The sequence below is a fragment of the Schistocerca serialis genome, chromosome 1 (assembly GCF_023864345.2).
Source record: "Schistocerca serialis cubense isolate TAMUIC-IGC-003099 chromosome 1, iqSchSeri2.2, whole genome shotgun sequence".
Classification (NCBI taxonomy): Eukaryota; Metazoa; Arthropoda; class Insecta; order Orthoptera; family Acrididae; genus Schistocerca; species Schistocerca serialis.
The window spans coordinates 107814761-107832921 of NC_064638.1; the positions used below are offsets into that span (position 1 = coordinate 107814761).

Genomic DNA, 18161 nt, shown 5'->3' on the forward strand with positions numbered 1-18161 from the left:
ACGAAACTATAATTTGGAAAACCATTATTCTCTTTCCAAAAATATACAAATCTTGTGTTCCAATCGTTATTGTTGGCATATCTACAGCAATACATAACAATCTCTTTTAAGGATCCAAGTAAAAGTCATTCAATAGCTAGGCCACAACCATATCTAGAATGTGTTTCACTAAAATACAACAAATAATTCGGGTCTACCTAAACGAAATTCATTAAGAGTAAACAAAATGCAATGAGTGATGCTTGATATGAAACTACCACTTGTCAGGCAATGTGGTCTGGAGGAATGGACGGAATTTACTTTGGGCAGGCATGATAAGCTGCTTACCACACTCCTCCTTTTCTAACACGCCCCAAGGCACGAACATAGAATGATAGCCTGATGCACAGAGAAGTAATCATTAAGTAAAACAAGTAAAACTTAAGTCATCAGATTACACACTGGCAGCACAAACTAAACATTTGTGCAAAGTCGCTAAAGATAATTAGGTAACTGGCCAAGGCAACCACCTACACTTACACTTTATAGTAAGGATGATGAGTGGCCAACTGAGATACAGCTTCAAAGCACGCCACGAGCCGTAAACGGTAAATACTTAACCGTCTCACGGGAAGGAAAAATTAGCTGGAAGGAAAACATAAACGGTTGGCTGATGCACCTCACCTATCTAAAGACAAGCTCGGCTTAGGATTATAACCTATCAAAATACAACCAACAAGAATTGCCCTGGTGAGGCACATATGCATGCGGAATACAAACAGCTATAAATCAATTTGTCGATTTAGTACACAAAGTACCAGACAAGAAAAATATTTTGAACGTCATAATTAATGACACTGAACATAAAGAAATTTGCAAAACCCTTGTAATTCAAAACGCACAATCCCGTTATAACTCTAGGGCAGTTACACAGTTGAGATTATTATAGCATGTTTTCACTAGAGTGACACGCTGCCCAAATCGCCTGACCAGACACAGGGACAGGGAATAACAACAAGAGGTGGCTGAACCGAGTCCGTTATAGAAGCAGTTGGGTACAAACCCATCAGTTTATAAGAACGCCGCGTGATCTCGGCACCGAAGGCACGACCTAAAAATAGCTCACTGGGCGTACAAAGCCACTATGTGATGGCAAACAGTGGAAGGCCATGGAGTCGCTGGGAGATGTGTTGATGACGACCACCCACTGCTAGCCTCCAGACCTGGTGGACCAAACAGAAAGTATATTGCCCCACAGAACTGCCCTGTCCACTCTGGTTCACGGACTGCCTCTCCCGAAAAACGGCCAGAACGTCACTGGCGGCAAACGTGCCACGCCTACATCACGCCAAAGATTCTGTTCCAACAGATGTGGCGCGAGCTGTCGATGCGCAGCGTTTCAAGAGACATACAAGCACACCTTTGAAATCTTTTAACAGTGTGGTCTGGACCGTTATCACAGAAATTTTGAAGGCAGCAGGATTATAAAACTGGAAGTTATTTAAGACTATAGTTATAAGAGTCGAAGAGGGGGGCAGTGGATGAGAAGGGAGTGTGATAGGTTTATTTACTATCAGCGATGTCAATCAGTATGTACAATGACCAAGCAATAAAGAAAACTGAGGATAAATTTGAAAAAGGAATTGAAGTTGAGGGATAAGAATGATGACCAAAGTAGTAAGGATAAATAGGCAGACAGGCAATAACAGGGAAAGCGGGGCTGAAGCAGAATTTATTAATACGTAATATAAATTTAAGCGGTAGGATGGCTTTTTTGAAAGCATTTGTTTGGGGTGTAGCCTTGTACGGAAATGAAACGTGAAGTGTCAGTAGTTCATACAGAAATTAAATAGAAGCTTTTGAAAAGTGGTGCTACAGAAGAATATTGCAGATTAGGTGCATAGATCAGAAAACAAATGACGAGTTATTCAATCTAAACGGACTGAAAAGAAATATGTGGCACAACTTGGCTAGATGAAGGGATTGGTTAATACGACACATCCTAAGGCCTGAGGAAACAGGCGGTTTGGTAAAGTAGGTAGGTGGTTAGTAACAATCGTAGAGGCGGACCAGTGTATGAGCATAGTAAGTTGGTTAAAATTAATGCGAGTTGTAGTAGTTATTCAGTAATGAAAAGGGTTGCGCAAGTTAAGATGGAGAGCGAGAGTTGTATCGAACCAGCCTGCGAACTGGGAAATGAAGTACCAAAATGTAGTTTTATATAGCTTCGTATATTTAGCAGTTTTCATCATAATGTTTTTTACTTTCTTTGAAGATTGCATGAGCTTTTCTCTAACGGATACTACTAGAATGCCTTATGCACGAAAGCTGAAAGGCGGAAGAAATATATAGAGGTCCAACATGAGGAAAACAAGCTTGAAGACCATGTTATAGAAAAAGAAGTGCAAGTGAGTGAAGACGACAGAAATGATACTGCGGGAAGAATGAAAAGTGATAGACGTCAGTCGAAACGAGCCCTGTAAGTAAACGACGTGCTTTCGGAATTATTTACATCCTTTGGGAACCAGGCATGACAGACTATTCCACCTGCTGCACAAGATATCTGAGACAGGTGTACTTCCCCAGACGAAATACCAGCTGACATCAATATAAACGTATAATTTTCAATTCTAAGAAATAAAGCGTGTCTAGGTAGAAAAACTTTCCGTATAAGTGTATCGTAGTTGCAGATATCTGTAAAGACTTCTTGTCTCCTATTATACAGCACGAGTGATCTGCCCCGGCTTTGCGCAGGTAGCTCTACGTGTCTACAACCAGAAAACTTATCAGGCAAAGCGGTAATAGACAGTACAAAAATCTCTTTCTCGTGAATCATTCTCGCTGTTAGTTCAAACCACATGTGAAGGGTTACATTGATTCATCAGACTGGATATTTATAAAGCTCTATTTAATTTGGTTCTGATATCGCTTATGGTATATGTATACCACGTTAACACTTGCTCTCAAATTATTATTGGCTGAAACATAGTTCTATAAACAACTCGCACAGGATTCATACAGGCTTCAACCTCTCAAGTTAATGATCCATTAGCGTTAATGACTCATTACTGGCGATCATGAAATTACATTTCGATCGTTATACCATCAGCAAAATTGGAATTGTCATGTTGTGCCAGAGCACTAGGTCGTAACTCAGTAGTGAGAGCTGTTCGCTTACACGAGGGTAGCTCGCAGAATAATGAACAGTCCACACACCTCTGTTTCTCAAATGAGGGGTCATAGCTTCGAAAGTGCCGTGAGACCATTATACCTTTTATTTAAAATCTTTGGTTTGGTTCCCATCATCAGTGCCAACAAACATTCTCCACCTTCTCTCTACAGAATGTCGGTAAAGAGAGTCATAGGCTACGTCATATGTTTGATGTGGCTCATCTGTATCAGTGGCTCTGGTCTTTACTGCAGTTATTTAGTAATGCATCAAATTATAATGAATCCACTGTCCCCTATGACAGTGCGCTTTGTATTTGTCTCATTTGTTTTACTATCTGTGTTTGAACCAGCTACAATTCTATGCAGATCTCTGTCTACCGGATATCATATCGTTAGTAGCATAATGGAACTGCTGCAGCAGGTAGATGTGTTGCTCGCTGTGCGAGATCACACTTACAAAATGGAAATATATCGCAAAACGCGCCAAAGAGCAATTTTACTTTTCATTGCAGTGCTTGTTTGCATTGTCATACCACAGAGCATTCTAGCAACCTGTTTCTTCAGACATGATTCAATAAGCCTCATCTCTATATGCCTACAAGTCTTGGTCATGATCTGGCGAATTCAGTTCTTCGCCATTCTGCTGGTACTCCGACACAGGATGGGCGTCGTCTGTGGGCAGCTGCTGAGGAGTACCCGGCCGCCGGCGGGCAGCGAGGCCGAGCTGGAGGAGTTGGCGACGCGTGCAGGACAGCCGGTGGCGGCGAGGGCGGTGGAGGCGGAGGTGCGGCGGCTGCAGCGCGCCAGGATGGCCCTCCACCGCTGCTCCCGCCTTTGCAGTCTCCACTTCGGACCCGCACTGTTGCTGTCCGTCTTGGCAGATTTCATCCTCATGACTTGCACTGCCTATTGGTTAATAGTCTTGGCACAAGAAAGAGACAAGAGTACGGAAATACTCGTGAGTCTATTTGGACTTACTAACATATTGTGTCGCCAGCTGGCGGTGTGCTGGGTGTGTTCCTCTGCGGCTGACCGCGCCGACAGAGCAGCTCTGTTGCTGTCGAGGCTGCAGCCGCTCCTTCGCCCTGGGCCAGCTGTCGATGTTCTGCAACTGCCAGTGGAGAGACTACGAGTTTCTGCCATGGGGTTCTGTGACATCGACCTTCGTGTCTTCACAGCCATTATTAGTGCTGCTGTCACTTATGTCGTGATACTTGTACAATTTCATAAGTGAAGCACTTCGTATGATCTTTGTTAGGGCGTATCTCCTTCTAATTGTGCAGTGTACGGGTGCTGTCAGAGGAGGAAACGTCTTTCAGTTAGTGACATATTACTTAATAGCTGCATTGTAAGTATAGGTTATTCTTCAACTACTCATTGTGTTTGTATTATCCAGAGGATTGATAGACATGTCCTACTAAACAAACAAATTGCAGTAAAAGAGTTGCAAGCTATTTTCAGTAAATGTGTGTTACTTACTTCCTGCAGCGTGCATGATAAATGGGGCTCTAGCCTGCTTCCTTTATGTCATGTGAGGTAGGTACTATAATGGACCCTCCTGCATCAAATTAAGTTACTGGTGTATGCCCTGAGGGTGTATAAGAGCTCCAGCATAAGCTGCCATCTTAATTTGATCTTTCTGTCACGTGTTAGTTAATTTTGAAAATTACTTTACTACGGTGCGCATGAGACAGCCAATACCAGGTTGGCGTCTACAACACAGACATATCATATAGGACATCTGCTGGTTTTCCATGAGATTCAACCACCGAGAGAACCATGTCAGTAGTGTTTTATGGCACTAACACACTTCATCATATGCAAGAAGTTGTGTGAAGTTACATTCTTTTCTGTGATCACCTGTGCTAAAGGAAAATGACATATCATGAAAATTATTGATCTGCCAACAAATTGGAAATATTCGGCACAGCGTATAATGCACAACTCACACGTATCTGGATCGCAAGTAAGTAGTAACCACACTGTACACTGACAATGCTACATAAACAAAAGTAGCCAATTACGCGCATTCAGAAATGTTTTACACTTCATGCCCATGAAATAGTGGGAAACACTCATCTGCTGACGAGCCTAAGCCAACTGAAAGTGAAAAACTGTTCTGTGCACTCACTTGTTTCAATACAAGCAGATCACCATATTGTTCCAGAACCAGCTCAAGGAATTATTTAGAATCTATGAACCGAACCTAACAACTAAATCCGAATGCGAAAAAGTTCAAATGTCTCTGTTTACATATTTAATTAATATTACGTGTTAGAGGCCACAGAAGACGCTTTCGTATTAAATGAAGAGGAATGTATATACTTCTGTTTTAAAGTTTTTTTATGCCCAAAGTTGTGTTGTTGCTATGGTCTTCAGTCTGAAGACTGGTTTGATGCAGCCCTCCACGCTACTGTATCCCTTGCAAGCCTCTTCATCTCCTACTAACTACTACAACCTACATCCTATTGAATCTGTTTTCAGCATTTCTCTCCTGATCTATTTTTACCTACAATTATCCCCACACTTTCCTCCAATACCAAACTGGAAATGGCATAACCCTTATAGAACGTGTTCAGTTCACCGATCTTTCAATTCAGAACGGATGTGTCACAAAGTTATTCTCTTCCGAATTCATTTCAGTACCCACTCATTTCTTATGTGATCTATCAACGTGGTCTTCGACATTCTTCTGGTAGCACCATATTTCAGAAGTATATATTCTCTTTTTGTTCGAACTTCTTATCGTTCCGTTTTGATTCCACACAAAACTACACTCCAGTCAAACTCTCTCGAAAAGACTTCCTACTACTTAAATTTACATTCAATGTCAACCAGTTTCCCCTCTTCACAAACGTTTTACTTCCCCTTACCAATTTACATTTTAATCTACTCTCTGCTTCGACTATCGTAACTTATTTTGCTGGCTAATGAGCAAAACTATCTACTAATTGTAGCATCTAATTTCCTAGTCTAATTACGTCAGCATTGCCTCATTTGGTTCGACTACATTCCATTACCCTCGCTTTGCAACAGTTGATGTTCATCTTGCAACCTCCTTTCAGGACACTGTCCATTCCATTCAAATGCTCTTTCAAGGCCTTTGCTGTCTCTTACCAAATGGCAATGGTGTTGGCAAACATCAAACTTTCTTCTTCCTCTTGAACTTAAATGCAGTTACAATCCCCACAGTACAACTTGTTCGGTGTGCAGATTGAATAATAATGGGGATAGGTAAAATCCTGCCTCATTCTCGGTCACCTACTTCTTTTTTCAAGCCATTAGACTCTTATAACAGTCGTCTGGTTTCTGCAAATCTCCAATATCAAACTTCGTTCCCTGCACTTTACACCCGCTACATTCAGAATTCCGAAGAGTGTATTTCAGTCAACATTTTCAGAACCTACCTCTAAGTCTACAAATGCTGAAAATCTAGATTTACTATTCCTTAGGCCATTTTCTAAGATGATCCATTCGGTCAGCATTTCCTATGGTGTTACTACAATTCTCCTAAACTCAAACTGATCATCCCCAAGGTCGGCTTTAACCACTCTTTCCATTTGTCGGGAAATAATTCGTGTCAATGTTATGCAATCATGGTTTTTAAACTGATAGTCTGGTAATATCCACGCCTCTCTGTATTAACTTTCTTTATAAATGGAGTTATTAAACTCTTTTGGAAATCGGAGGGTATTTCGCCTGTCTCGTACATCTTTAATATCAGGTGGACTAGGTTTGACACCCTGGCTCTACCTAGGTTATTAGTAGCTCGAAGGGAATGTCGTCTACTCAAGGGGCCTTGTTTCGAATTAGGTCTTCAAGAGCTCTGTCGAATTCTGCCTGAAGTATTACACCTCACATCGCATCTTCATTTGACTTCTTCATTTCTGTCTATGACAATACCATCTAGTTAACTTCCATTGTAGAGTCGCTCTATATATGCCTTCCACCTTTCAGCTTTACCTTCTTTGTTTAGTATCGGTTTTTCATTTGAACTCTTGCTAATCATACTGCTGCTTCTCTTTTCTCCAAAAGTCGCTTTAATTTTCATACAGGTGGAAACTACCCTTCCTCTAGTTATGTATGCATCTATCGAACTGTATTTGCCTGTATCGCTTTCTCCTTTCATATGTTTCACTTTCTGCCAATCTTTCCCTTTCGCCTGCTTCATTTGCTGGCTTTTTACATTTACTTTTTTCATCAGTTATATTCAGTATTTCTTGTGATATCCAGGGATATCTGCGAGGCGTTGTCTTTCTACCTATTTGATCCTCTGATGCCTTCAGTGGTTCACCTCTCACAGCTAACTAATCGTTCTCTAACTTATTTGTTTCTCAAGTTTCAGTTAATCGTATCCTAATCCTTTTTTGGAACTTTTAATAACGTATTGTTCTATCAATTCATCCTTGTCCAAAATAGCAGATATCCAACCATTTTGGTATTTAATAAGTTTTAATCTTCAATTTTTAACCAATGAATGGTGGTCTGAGTCCACATATAGCCTGGAAATGTCTTACATTCGAATACCTGGTTCATAAATCTCTGTTGTCTTTTATCACTCTTTCTGGATGATCAAATTCCAGGAGTACAACCGTAGCCTTATCTGCAATTGTAATTCATCTGGTCCATTTGGTTCAGTTCTGTTGACGAACGAGGATAATGAAACAATACCTCTCTCAGCAGCGGCGGTCGTCCTTAGATATTATCTCGACATCGCAAAAGGAAGTTTAACATACATAGGTTAATTGTCAATGCATCATAGTAGTGAACTACAAATAATGAGAAATTCTTCCTGTACGTTTCAGCTTTTATTTATAATAACTGGGTGATGTGTTTTTTGTACATATAAATGTATTCAAAGTACAAGTCCTGAAGCGACAATCCATGTATTTTCTTCGTGCAGTAAGAGTAAACAAAGCAGGAACAAGATTTGTACCGCTCATCAAATCGTCGCAATCCAGAAGAGGAAAGACAAAAGACAGACCAACTTCTACAACAAGTGCGGGCATTTGGACACGAGTCAGCAATATTATGTCTTGGCTGACATCACTAGGAATCATATACAGAGATACTATAAATTTATTGATAAAGAAAAAAAAATTTCTGAATAAAATCTTTGTAATTATAGGCAATACTGAAATCGTAATTACGCTACGTTCACTGGCGACACGAATCATAAGAAGGATTATTGCTGGAGTCATTTCATACTTAGTGCACAATCATCAGTTGAAACATAGATCATCTGCCAGTCAAGAATGATACAGACATTGCAGTAGTTACAGCAGGAATCGTAGACGAATGTTTTTGTGGTGTACTTTATTTAGTTTACTTAATACCTAAGCGAGACAAAAAATTGACATGAATCACATTCAAACTGAGGGATTCGTTTCATGTTACACTAAAAGTTCGACAGATGCGCCTATAGCCTTACACAATAAGTAAGTAATGTTGTAGCAAGTGGTTCGCATTTACAATGTGCCTAACTGAAAAAATAATTCAGACAGTATTTACCAGTGAACACCCGATACCTTAAAGAATCCATTTCCCATGTATAAAACAACTGCTGTTGTCTGATTACAAATGAGTTAATATGTTAAATGTGTAACGGTAAGCATGTGAGCAAGAAAAAGTTTAGAAGAGGTTTGTAATTATGTTTAAAGCTTGTTGGAAGACGCTAAGTGTTTTCATTATGAAAGAATAGATGAATTTAGTCCGGGAAATTTGCGCTCCGGTTTAAGTAAACCAAAGTTTTCTCGAATCTCAATGTTAATGAAGTCATTTCTCCAGATATATGTGTCGTATTATTTTGCAGGAGCATTAAGGAATGTGAATAGTCGTTAGTAAAGAAGTAAGAAATTAGAACGTCATGTCTGATGCTGTATTTTTTCCTCATGAACAGTAAGAATGTAAGTATCAACCTTTACCCCTTTCATTATTTTTTAATGCGACAGATAGAAAAGGTTTGGGAAAGGTTTCAAATTGTGTAAGGTTTGTTGGAAGTAGCTATGAGCCCTAATTTCAAATACTGAATGAATAAAGTCTGCGTATTTCTGTGCTGTCAGTTACGGCACCTTATCTCATTATGTTAATGTTCTAACTCATGGTTACACTTCTTAATGAGTAGATCATGACTGCATTTTATATTTCTTTAAATCATCCACTGATTGCATGAAATATTGAAAATCAGATTTTGCTGCCCCATTCGCAGCAAGAAAATAACTTAAACCTAGTCGATGTAAACTAAGTAAAATTTATTATAGACAAAAATGTAATTGGTATAATAACATTTAACTACACAGCTAAATATTTTTAATTTTTATTATATTCGTGTTGGAATGCTATTACATCTTGAGCAAAAGCTTTAAATTGAGAATTGATTGACATGGTAACGTAAACAAGTTTGTTGTCTTTGCTTTGGCGACGTAATTGTACCGCGCTGGCTCTCATCCTGACGTTAATTCATGGCCCACAGGAAACGAGGGTGAATGATGGGGGTGGAGCATTCTAATTCGGAGTTATATAAGCTGTATTTTGTTATTCTGGTTTTCGTTTAACTGAAGAAGTATGAAGACAAGCGAGGAAGTGTATCACGAACAATATCAGTGAATTTCATCAGCTGTGGTGGGGTGAGAGACTTGGCTGCGGACCAACTTCTAGGCAATGTTTGCGCAATATGTTGTAGATAAAACTAAAGAACCGTACGACTAGGATTACAGCTGTGAAACATAGGGTTCTTACAACAAATTAAACTAATAATTTAGCACAGAGAAACCTATCTTGTCCTCTTTATCGTAAATATGAGGGAAGACGTATCTAAAACCACGCAATATGCCCATGCATATTTCTATCGTAATTGGTGGTATTTCATTCCCTTGATGTATAGCGAAAATAATAAGTCACTATTTAAAATCATTTCTGACTAAGAAATATTCTTTTTACATGTGTGGAACATGACTTACGCCAAGATTATCCACAAAAAAGTCCGGTATAATTTCCTCTTTTTTTCAGTTTATTGGTTTTCAGGTCCTACCTATAAAGAAGAACGAATCCACACAGCTATCTTCCCGATGTATGATGTTCGAGAGAGATAAGTGCTGTTTGCTGTCTCATCATAGGGCGTGGTAGTGTCTCAGATGTGCTCGCTGTTTCAGTCACAACGCTGTTGTTCAGAGCCGCTACACGCCACTAATGCAGCAGGTTGCAGTGCTGTGTACAGAGCTAAAATATCGTCTCGCATTATAGTACGTTGAACTGAATGCCAACGGCGGCTTGTGAGTATAGATTTTGGGCGTTCACAAATTTTTTGAGTCAAATAAACTAGAAAGTGTTAAATTGCCTCTGCTGTATAACAATAACGATTAAGAACAAATTTATGAAATTGCAGCAACTGCCAATAATAAATAGTGATGATAATAGTAATACGCTAAACTTTTCTGAAGAACAGAAGATTGTTTGGCGAAATTTTTAAATACAGTTTGACAATCAGTAGTCATACGCTATTCTTCACATCGTCAGCAAAATATTAATATCACTCATCACGTCTTATTTTCTGAACCAGGCAAACGGCATAATTATTTGTTATGAAATGATCTGCCCTTCCATGTAGTACACACAGTAGTTAGTATTAATGCACATTACACTGTACTATAGGTACACATTAAATAGAGAAAAGTATATGTCAGCATGATTGGTACATTCCATTTATAAAGAAAAGCTATTTTTCTGTTTTGCAATCGCACAAATGCCTAGATCACGCTATGATTGGAGTCTTAATACCATCCAACTCTCGGTTGGAGGCATTGCCAATGACGAAAGCCTATTCCCCTTAATTGTGTTTCGAAGAAAAGCTTTAATATTCATTGTTGAGAAACAACGTTCAGATTCAACTATTGCAAGAAGGAATGTTATAGTTATTCTCATTAGCTCACTTAAATGTGGAAATGTGTCTAGACACAACTTCCTGTCTAGTAGAATCTACAAAATTGTAACTGTTTCACATGTGCATTGAAAATAGTGTAGATTACTTATAGCTCTATTCTCCGTTGGGTCTTCAGTAATCATTGATAACTATCAACAATAAAGTCAACATCTCTCTCAGGAAAATTTATCAACAGTAGAGAAAATGGGCTCACGTCTAATAATTTTCATACCACGAGTTGATAAATGAATGGAAATCTTTCAGTCATATGATTTATTCTGGTGTCACAGACTTCTGTCGAATTTGCTGCTTGTTTTATATTGCTCTTTTTTCACAATTTGTTTTTCAGTCTCAAAATATCTTATTCCTTTAGTAATATATTCGAACACTGGCAAATATTGTCAAGTTGTTTGTTGTTTCAAGTTACTCTTACTACATCCTGAATAATATTTCGGGATTTGGCATGAACCTATGAAAAAGAAGAATAAGAACTCAGGGTCTTCTAAATTAGAGAAGCAGCAACAAATTTCTCGTCTGGTTTGATCATGTGCGCGAACAGCGAGGCTAATTTCTTCTAAACACTCGATCGGACATTCCTTGTTCTCTTTAACTGTGTTGACTCTTCCAATGTAGCTACTTTTCGTGGTAATCTAGTTTGCACAGCTCTGTCTAGCACATTGGTTCTGTGTGACGACCTGGAGAAAAAGGTAAGAGAGCCTGGGAAATACGAACAAAATATTGTCTCAGATTTGTTTATACATGCAGCTTTTTGCAGGACCAGACCAAATTGTTCAGCACATCAGTGGATCCTAGGGTATACCTGCATGATCCTTACCTGAAGACAGTTGATGCTTTCGCTCAGAAACCAGCACCGTGACAGCATTGCACAATCACTTTTTCCTACTTTGTATCGGCACACTTTTGCAAATCAGAATTTATTGCCCCAAGTAATGTCTCAGCTCCTGTGCGTCAGCGTTAGATAAGGCCCAAAACCTCTCCACACAGAGCCATGGCATTCGTACCTATAACTAGTAATCAACTGTTGCTTGGTAGGCACGTATGTCAATTCCTCCGACATTGCAGCTAAACAATGCACACTTAAAATTTCCTTCGTTATTATTTCTCTTCATACAATCCAGAACTCCGTTTTGAACTGTTTTCGGTGTACCTTCAAACACAATAGCAGCTTCTAAATGTTTCTTCAGTGAAACGTCAACAGCGCTTTCAACATTTACAAGGCTACGAAACATTCATGTGATTTCTGATGATCCCGTCATTGTGAATAGGTACAGCTAACTCCAACGCACCTCAGAAAGTTACGCAGTCTATTATTCTGGAGAGTAATATCTTTTACTATGCACTTGCTTTACTATGCACTTGTTTTCTCACAGAGTCTCTGTATACGCTGTCATGTTGCATACTCGTATTAACTTCAGAAAGCACTGAAATTGTTCTCATTTTTGTGTAATTGGAAGTTTTCGTGCATTTTAATTTTTTCGGACAAACTTACAAGTTCCCTAACATTTCAGTAAGTGCATTTCATACGTTGTACCCACACAACCACTTACGCTTATTGTACACTTCTTTATTAAACCAAGTTTATTAGACTGTCTCAATCGACGGATCTGGTCTGGGAGGTCCTAGTTCCTTTGCAGATATCTCGTCCTGGTAATTCAATTTTCTGTTAGTGCTTAAAATATATTCGACAGAGTTGGCATTGACACTGCACATGAAAGCCGATTCACTGTCCTGTGTGCGCAGTGACTTGCACAATAAACAATCTTCACAGTAAACAAACCTCAAATACAAACTGCCGTTTGTGGAAATGATTAAATTCAAGTTTAATGCCTATCAGGATAATCACTTGACTGCAGGTAAAAGAAACAGACTAAATTGGTGCACTCTTCTGTTAGGAATGCAAAAGGTTTACTGATTTATGAAATCCATAACTTAAATCACTATAACTTATTCAGAAACCCACAAAATCGGTTTCCTATCAGTATAAACGTAACATATATTGACGTGCGATCTAACTTTGTAATATAGTGAGTGAACTGGTATATCAGAGGAGTGTGCTACTAACTAGCGGGATTAATGCCAAGCGAACGGAGATAAACGTCTAGCGCTGTGTGCTACAACCGAGTGGCACTGACGTAAACTTGTAGTTAAGTGGCAAGGCCTAACTGTGAACGCCGTGAACCGTTAATGTTATTTATAAAATCTGAATGCGTTTGACGCATAACGCAATTACGTCACGCCAGTTGCCCATGCTCAAAAGCTCCTTCAAACGTGAATAACTGAAGATGTTGTCGTGATTCTGATGCCAAGTTGTATGGTGTCTAGACAGCTAGCACTGAAACGTGGGGCTACAGACTTAGGTGCCATATGTTTCAGGTTACTGCATCTATGTTACGTTTAACAACATTCAAATAAAGATAAGAAATAAATCCCGGAGGTCTCCCAAATTAGGGTTTCTCATGCTCTGGTGTTCTTATGCTGTAGAACCCATTGTTGCATACACATCTCTTCCGAATATTGCAAGTGGAGAAATTGCACCTCACTAGCTAACTGACTTGACATGAAACACGATAAATAAAGTGGGAAATAAATATGAAGCTAATTAAAATACCTACACTGAAATTTGCATGGTGATTTTGATGAGTTATTGGGTAAATGATCAAAAATTTTTGTTTCTGCATATTGAACTTTTTTCTGAGCCACTAAAAGCTTTAATAATGGGTAATAATAACAACACTGTAACAGGTACGGATCTAACTAGACGTATCTAATTGTAGTGGACTAATTATGACAGATTTTGTTAGCGAATATATGTATTGTGACATAGCAGTTAAAATGCCCATCTGTTTGAAGATATACCTACATCACATCCTTAGGTGAGCAACACACAGTATTGTTAATGCTTGGTTTTGCATAATCGATACTTTCTTTAGAGTGGTGAGTTACAACAGAAAATTATTTCATATCTTATCACTGAGTGGAAATGTACCTAATATGCCAGGAGAATAATACGTCTGTTTACAAGATTGATAATTACACAAAGGACAAATTCAGCTGAACTTGAATGTTCGAGACACTCGGTAATATGATTCTTCCAGTCTAAGTTTTCATCAATATGTAGACCCGAAAATGTAGAGCATTCTACACAATTTAGTGACTCCACCCAATGTGCTACATCAGATGATGGTATGACTGTTTGTTGTACAGAACTTAATACAGTTTTTGCTTTTCTTTTTTAAATTTAGGGGCAGTTCATTTTCTGAGAACCTGTTGATAAGCCTTTGGAAGCCATCGGTTACAGTCTCTTCTGCTGCTTTCTTTCTAATGGAATTTATTATAACACTATCACCATCTGCAAAAAGTACCAACTTTGGTTGTTGAATATTAAGTGGTAGGTCATTATCACGAATAAGTAATAACCAAAATTGAAGGAATAAACAGAATTGATGACCGTGGGATTCCCTTTATGATTTCTACACGGTCACTAATATTCTCTATTCTTCCAAACCTCATTAAATACAGTAATTGTGTACTATCTTTAGATTCTATTTGTGACGTATGACTCAGTCCAGCTGTGTATAGTGCCATAAGTTCCCTAAAACTTGAATTTTTCTAAGGGAGGAAGATGATCTACACACTTAAATGCTTTGGAAAAATCGCAAAAGACACCATATGCCGATAGTTTATTATTTAAGCCCTTGGTATTTGATTAATCGATGTGTAAACATCGTACTCAATTGAAAAACACTTCTGTAATTCAAACTGAGATATTAAGTGTGATTTAAGTGTGACACTTTTCTTGAGTACATTGCTTTTTCTAATGTATTGGAAAAAGATGTTAATGATACTGGACAATAACTGTTTAAGTCTTCGCTGACATTTTTCTTATGAAGAGATGTAATTGTTTCATATTTTAACCTGTCTGTAAAATTTCTCTGAGTTAGTATTGCAATACATATGTCACTAAGGATATTACTTGTGAAGTTGGAACAAATTATCACACCACTATGAAATACCATCAAAGCCATATGAGCTTTTGTTTTCTAGAATATTTGAAATTCTCTTAATTACAGTGAAATCTGTAGGTACTACTTCTAGCTGTTTAAAGTTTTTTGGAATGACGTTTTGAATATATGCTGTTTGCTCTCCAACTGAACTATTTAACCCTTGAGTGGTCGCATCAATATTTGTAACATCAGTGGTAGTGTGGACGACTCTGTCCACCAGCTATCGTTTTCACTAAAGATGTGTAACGTTCTACCATAATATGCTTGCTACTGAAAAGTAAGAAGTTTATTCTGGTTTTTAAATTAATAGAAATACAAATTTTAGTCTTTGACCTTTTTTGTTTACAAAATCTAATTAAAGAATTCTAGCTTTTCATTTAACAATACATTCCTAACATGCAGGATAAAGTTAAATCACATTTGACCTGCCTTTATTTCTCAGTACATGCTCTCAAACAGCATTTATTGTCCTATACTCTCTTTACTGAACATGACTATATTGTTTCTACGTAAAAACAGAGTTTACTCATCCGGTTCCTCTACCTCGTCCACAGTGCTACATGCGCACTTTTCACACACAACTGCGGAATCCTTTTTGCATACAAACATCTTACTCCGACTAAAATGAATTGTAGTGACAATATTGTTTTTTCTGCCACACATAACGCAGCGACTCTTCTTATTGTTTGGAGGTTCTTCTGGTTCTTGAGGTTCTTGCTATTTATAAGGCGCCAAAATATTTTAAGATCATTTGAAAGCATCGATATGTGGGATCTTGTAACTAAATGATGTTTCATAAGTTGTTGGGACCACTATTTCAAAACTAACTTACTTGTTTGTTTTTTTGTTTTTTTTCTGTTTAGTAAAGCGAACCATAGAGCCATCATCCTCCTCCTTGTTACTCGTGCAACAGAATATTTACTGGACATTTGGTCTACTGTGTGAGCCCCTCCTTTTGTCATGTTGTAGCCCATGATAATCTGTAGTTTATTGGTATTCTTATCAACTGTGCCTTCACTATGCATGTTGCTAAGCAGAACAACACATTTGTTTCTTTTGGGCACATATGACACCAGTGTGATATCTTTCTATTATCCAAACAGTGAAGACCCAATGTTCCTGGATTTCAGAGGTAGGAATTCCGGAGGGATTTCCGTTTTATTTTTCTTCGGAGCTCCAACGCATGTGACGTTTCTCTGCAAAAGTGAGACTGCCAGTGGATAACTTGTATACCAATAATCAAAAGTAATATTCCGATTTGATCCCAGCAGACGTTCTGCCCGACGATGCACAATATCACACAGTTTATTTGACACCTTTTAAGGGCCATCTGGTTTTGTTATATAGTACAGCTCAATAGATGCTGTATAGAATGTTTTGGCATCGCAAGTAGCAAAGAATTGCAAGCCATACTTTGCTGGTTTGTTCGGTATGTACTGAACAACTAAACATCTCCCTCTATGGTTACAAACTCTCCCAGACGACAGTTTTCCTTATAATTAGTGACATATTTGTCTAAAAATGACCTCATTGCAACTAATCTGTTGCTCTCGCATCTTTGTGTTCTTGTCAATTTGTCATAAATATCGCGCTTCTGAGGAGAAATAAGAAATGTCTGTACGACATGCAAGCTCTAAGGATCTTCATACCAGTGCCATGTTTAATTCCAAGTTGTTCAACATTTCTTTTATTTCCACCCTTGGAGCCAATCAATGTAAGGATTCCAATGAGAGAATATATCTCTTACCTAGAAGCTTCCTTCCGATCTCTCTCTCTGTAGAATAGATGTTCCGTGATACTACATTTCTGATATGCAAATTGATGTATTCCACAAGTTAATCAATCATATCTGCACCAACAGTCTTATATAATGCTGTCACTTCTTTTGTAATACCCTTAGCAGTCCTCTTCGGACCAGGTAGTATTTTTATTATATATTTTGAGTGCGTTTTCGTCGTTTTGGCTCGTACGTTTTCCTTAGACCACTTAGTTTTGCCGTCTTTACCAACAATATATGCACACACAAAATCAAAATTATCGTCACCATCTTTTTCATCCTCATGACATTGCATTTCCTCTAGAATATGTGTATGTCTTCCTCCCTCTACAAGAACTGCTTTTATTTCTGATTCACTGTTGTGATCACTAACTACTATTTGTCCTTATTGCCCGTCAGGCAAGTCAAATTCAGGACACTTGCTATCATCCGAATCTTCATTTAGAAGCCTTTAAATCTCCTCCTCTGATAACACTTTTCTGAAAAAGGCCCTAAAAGTATAAATAAAAGTAAAACATAGTTGCTGGTGAAAGATTTTAATCCAAAATAAAGATAGTATTCACAGTTACCATAAAAGAAATCCTTACATCACAGGTCGCGTGGTTGACTCTGTTCTCGAAACAGAAAATGGACAAAAATAAGCTACAAATGTTGTCAATGTGCAAGTGCTACAAACGCAGCAACAATACAAGTGACCGGCAGAGGACCAACTTCAGGATAAGTGGAACTCCCAGCACTGCAACAATGCCTATTTTTTCAGAGCGAAAAAATGAACTCTGGTTGACTCAGTCAAACAATGCGACCACTCGAGGGTTAATCCTATTGTTGTTGCTACATTTAGAAACTGATTGTTATATGTGAAACTACCTGTCAGATTAAAACTGTGTGCCGGACTGAGATTAAAACTCGGGATCTTTGCCTTTCGCGGGCAAGTGCTCTACTATCTGAGCTACCCAAGCACGACTCACGTCCCGTCCTCACAGCTTTACTTCTGCCAGTACCTCGTCTCCTACCTCCCAAACTTAACAGAAGCTCTCCTGCGAACCTTGCAGAACTAGCACTCCTGAAATGAAGGATATTGCGGAGACATGGCTTAGCCACTGCCTAGACGATGTTTCCAGAATGAGATTTTCACTCTGCAGCGGAGGGTGCGCTGATATGAATCTTCCTGGCGGATTAGAACTGTGTGCCGGACCGAGACTCGAACTCGGGACCTTAGCCTTTCGCGGGCTAGTGCTGTACTATGTGAGCTACCAAAGCATGACTCACGCCCCGTACTCACAGCTTTACC

The 18161-nt window shown here is 38.7% G+C and overlaps 1 protein-coding gene across 1 annotated transcript; it reads left to right on the top strand.

Moving 5' to 3' along the window:
• The first annotated feature begins 3811 nt into the window (after nucleotides 1-3811).
• Nucleotides 3812-4384, top strand: LOC126432177 (gustatory receptor for sugar taste 43a-like). The gene has a single exon (XM_050090443.1). The coding sequence runs from the start codon at nucleotides 3812-3814 to the stop codon at nucleotides 4382-4384; it is 573 nt and encodes a 190-aa protein (XP_049946400.1).
• Nucleotides 4385-18161: the final 13777 nt, after the last annotated feature.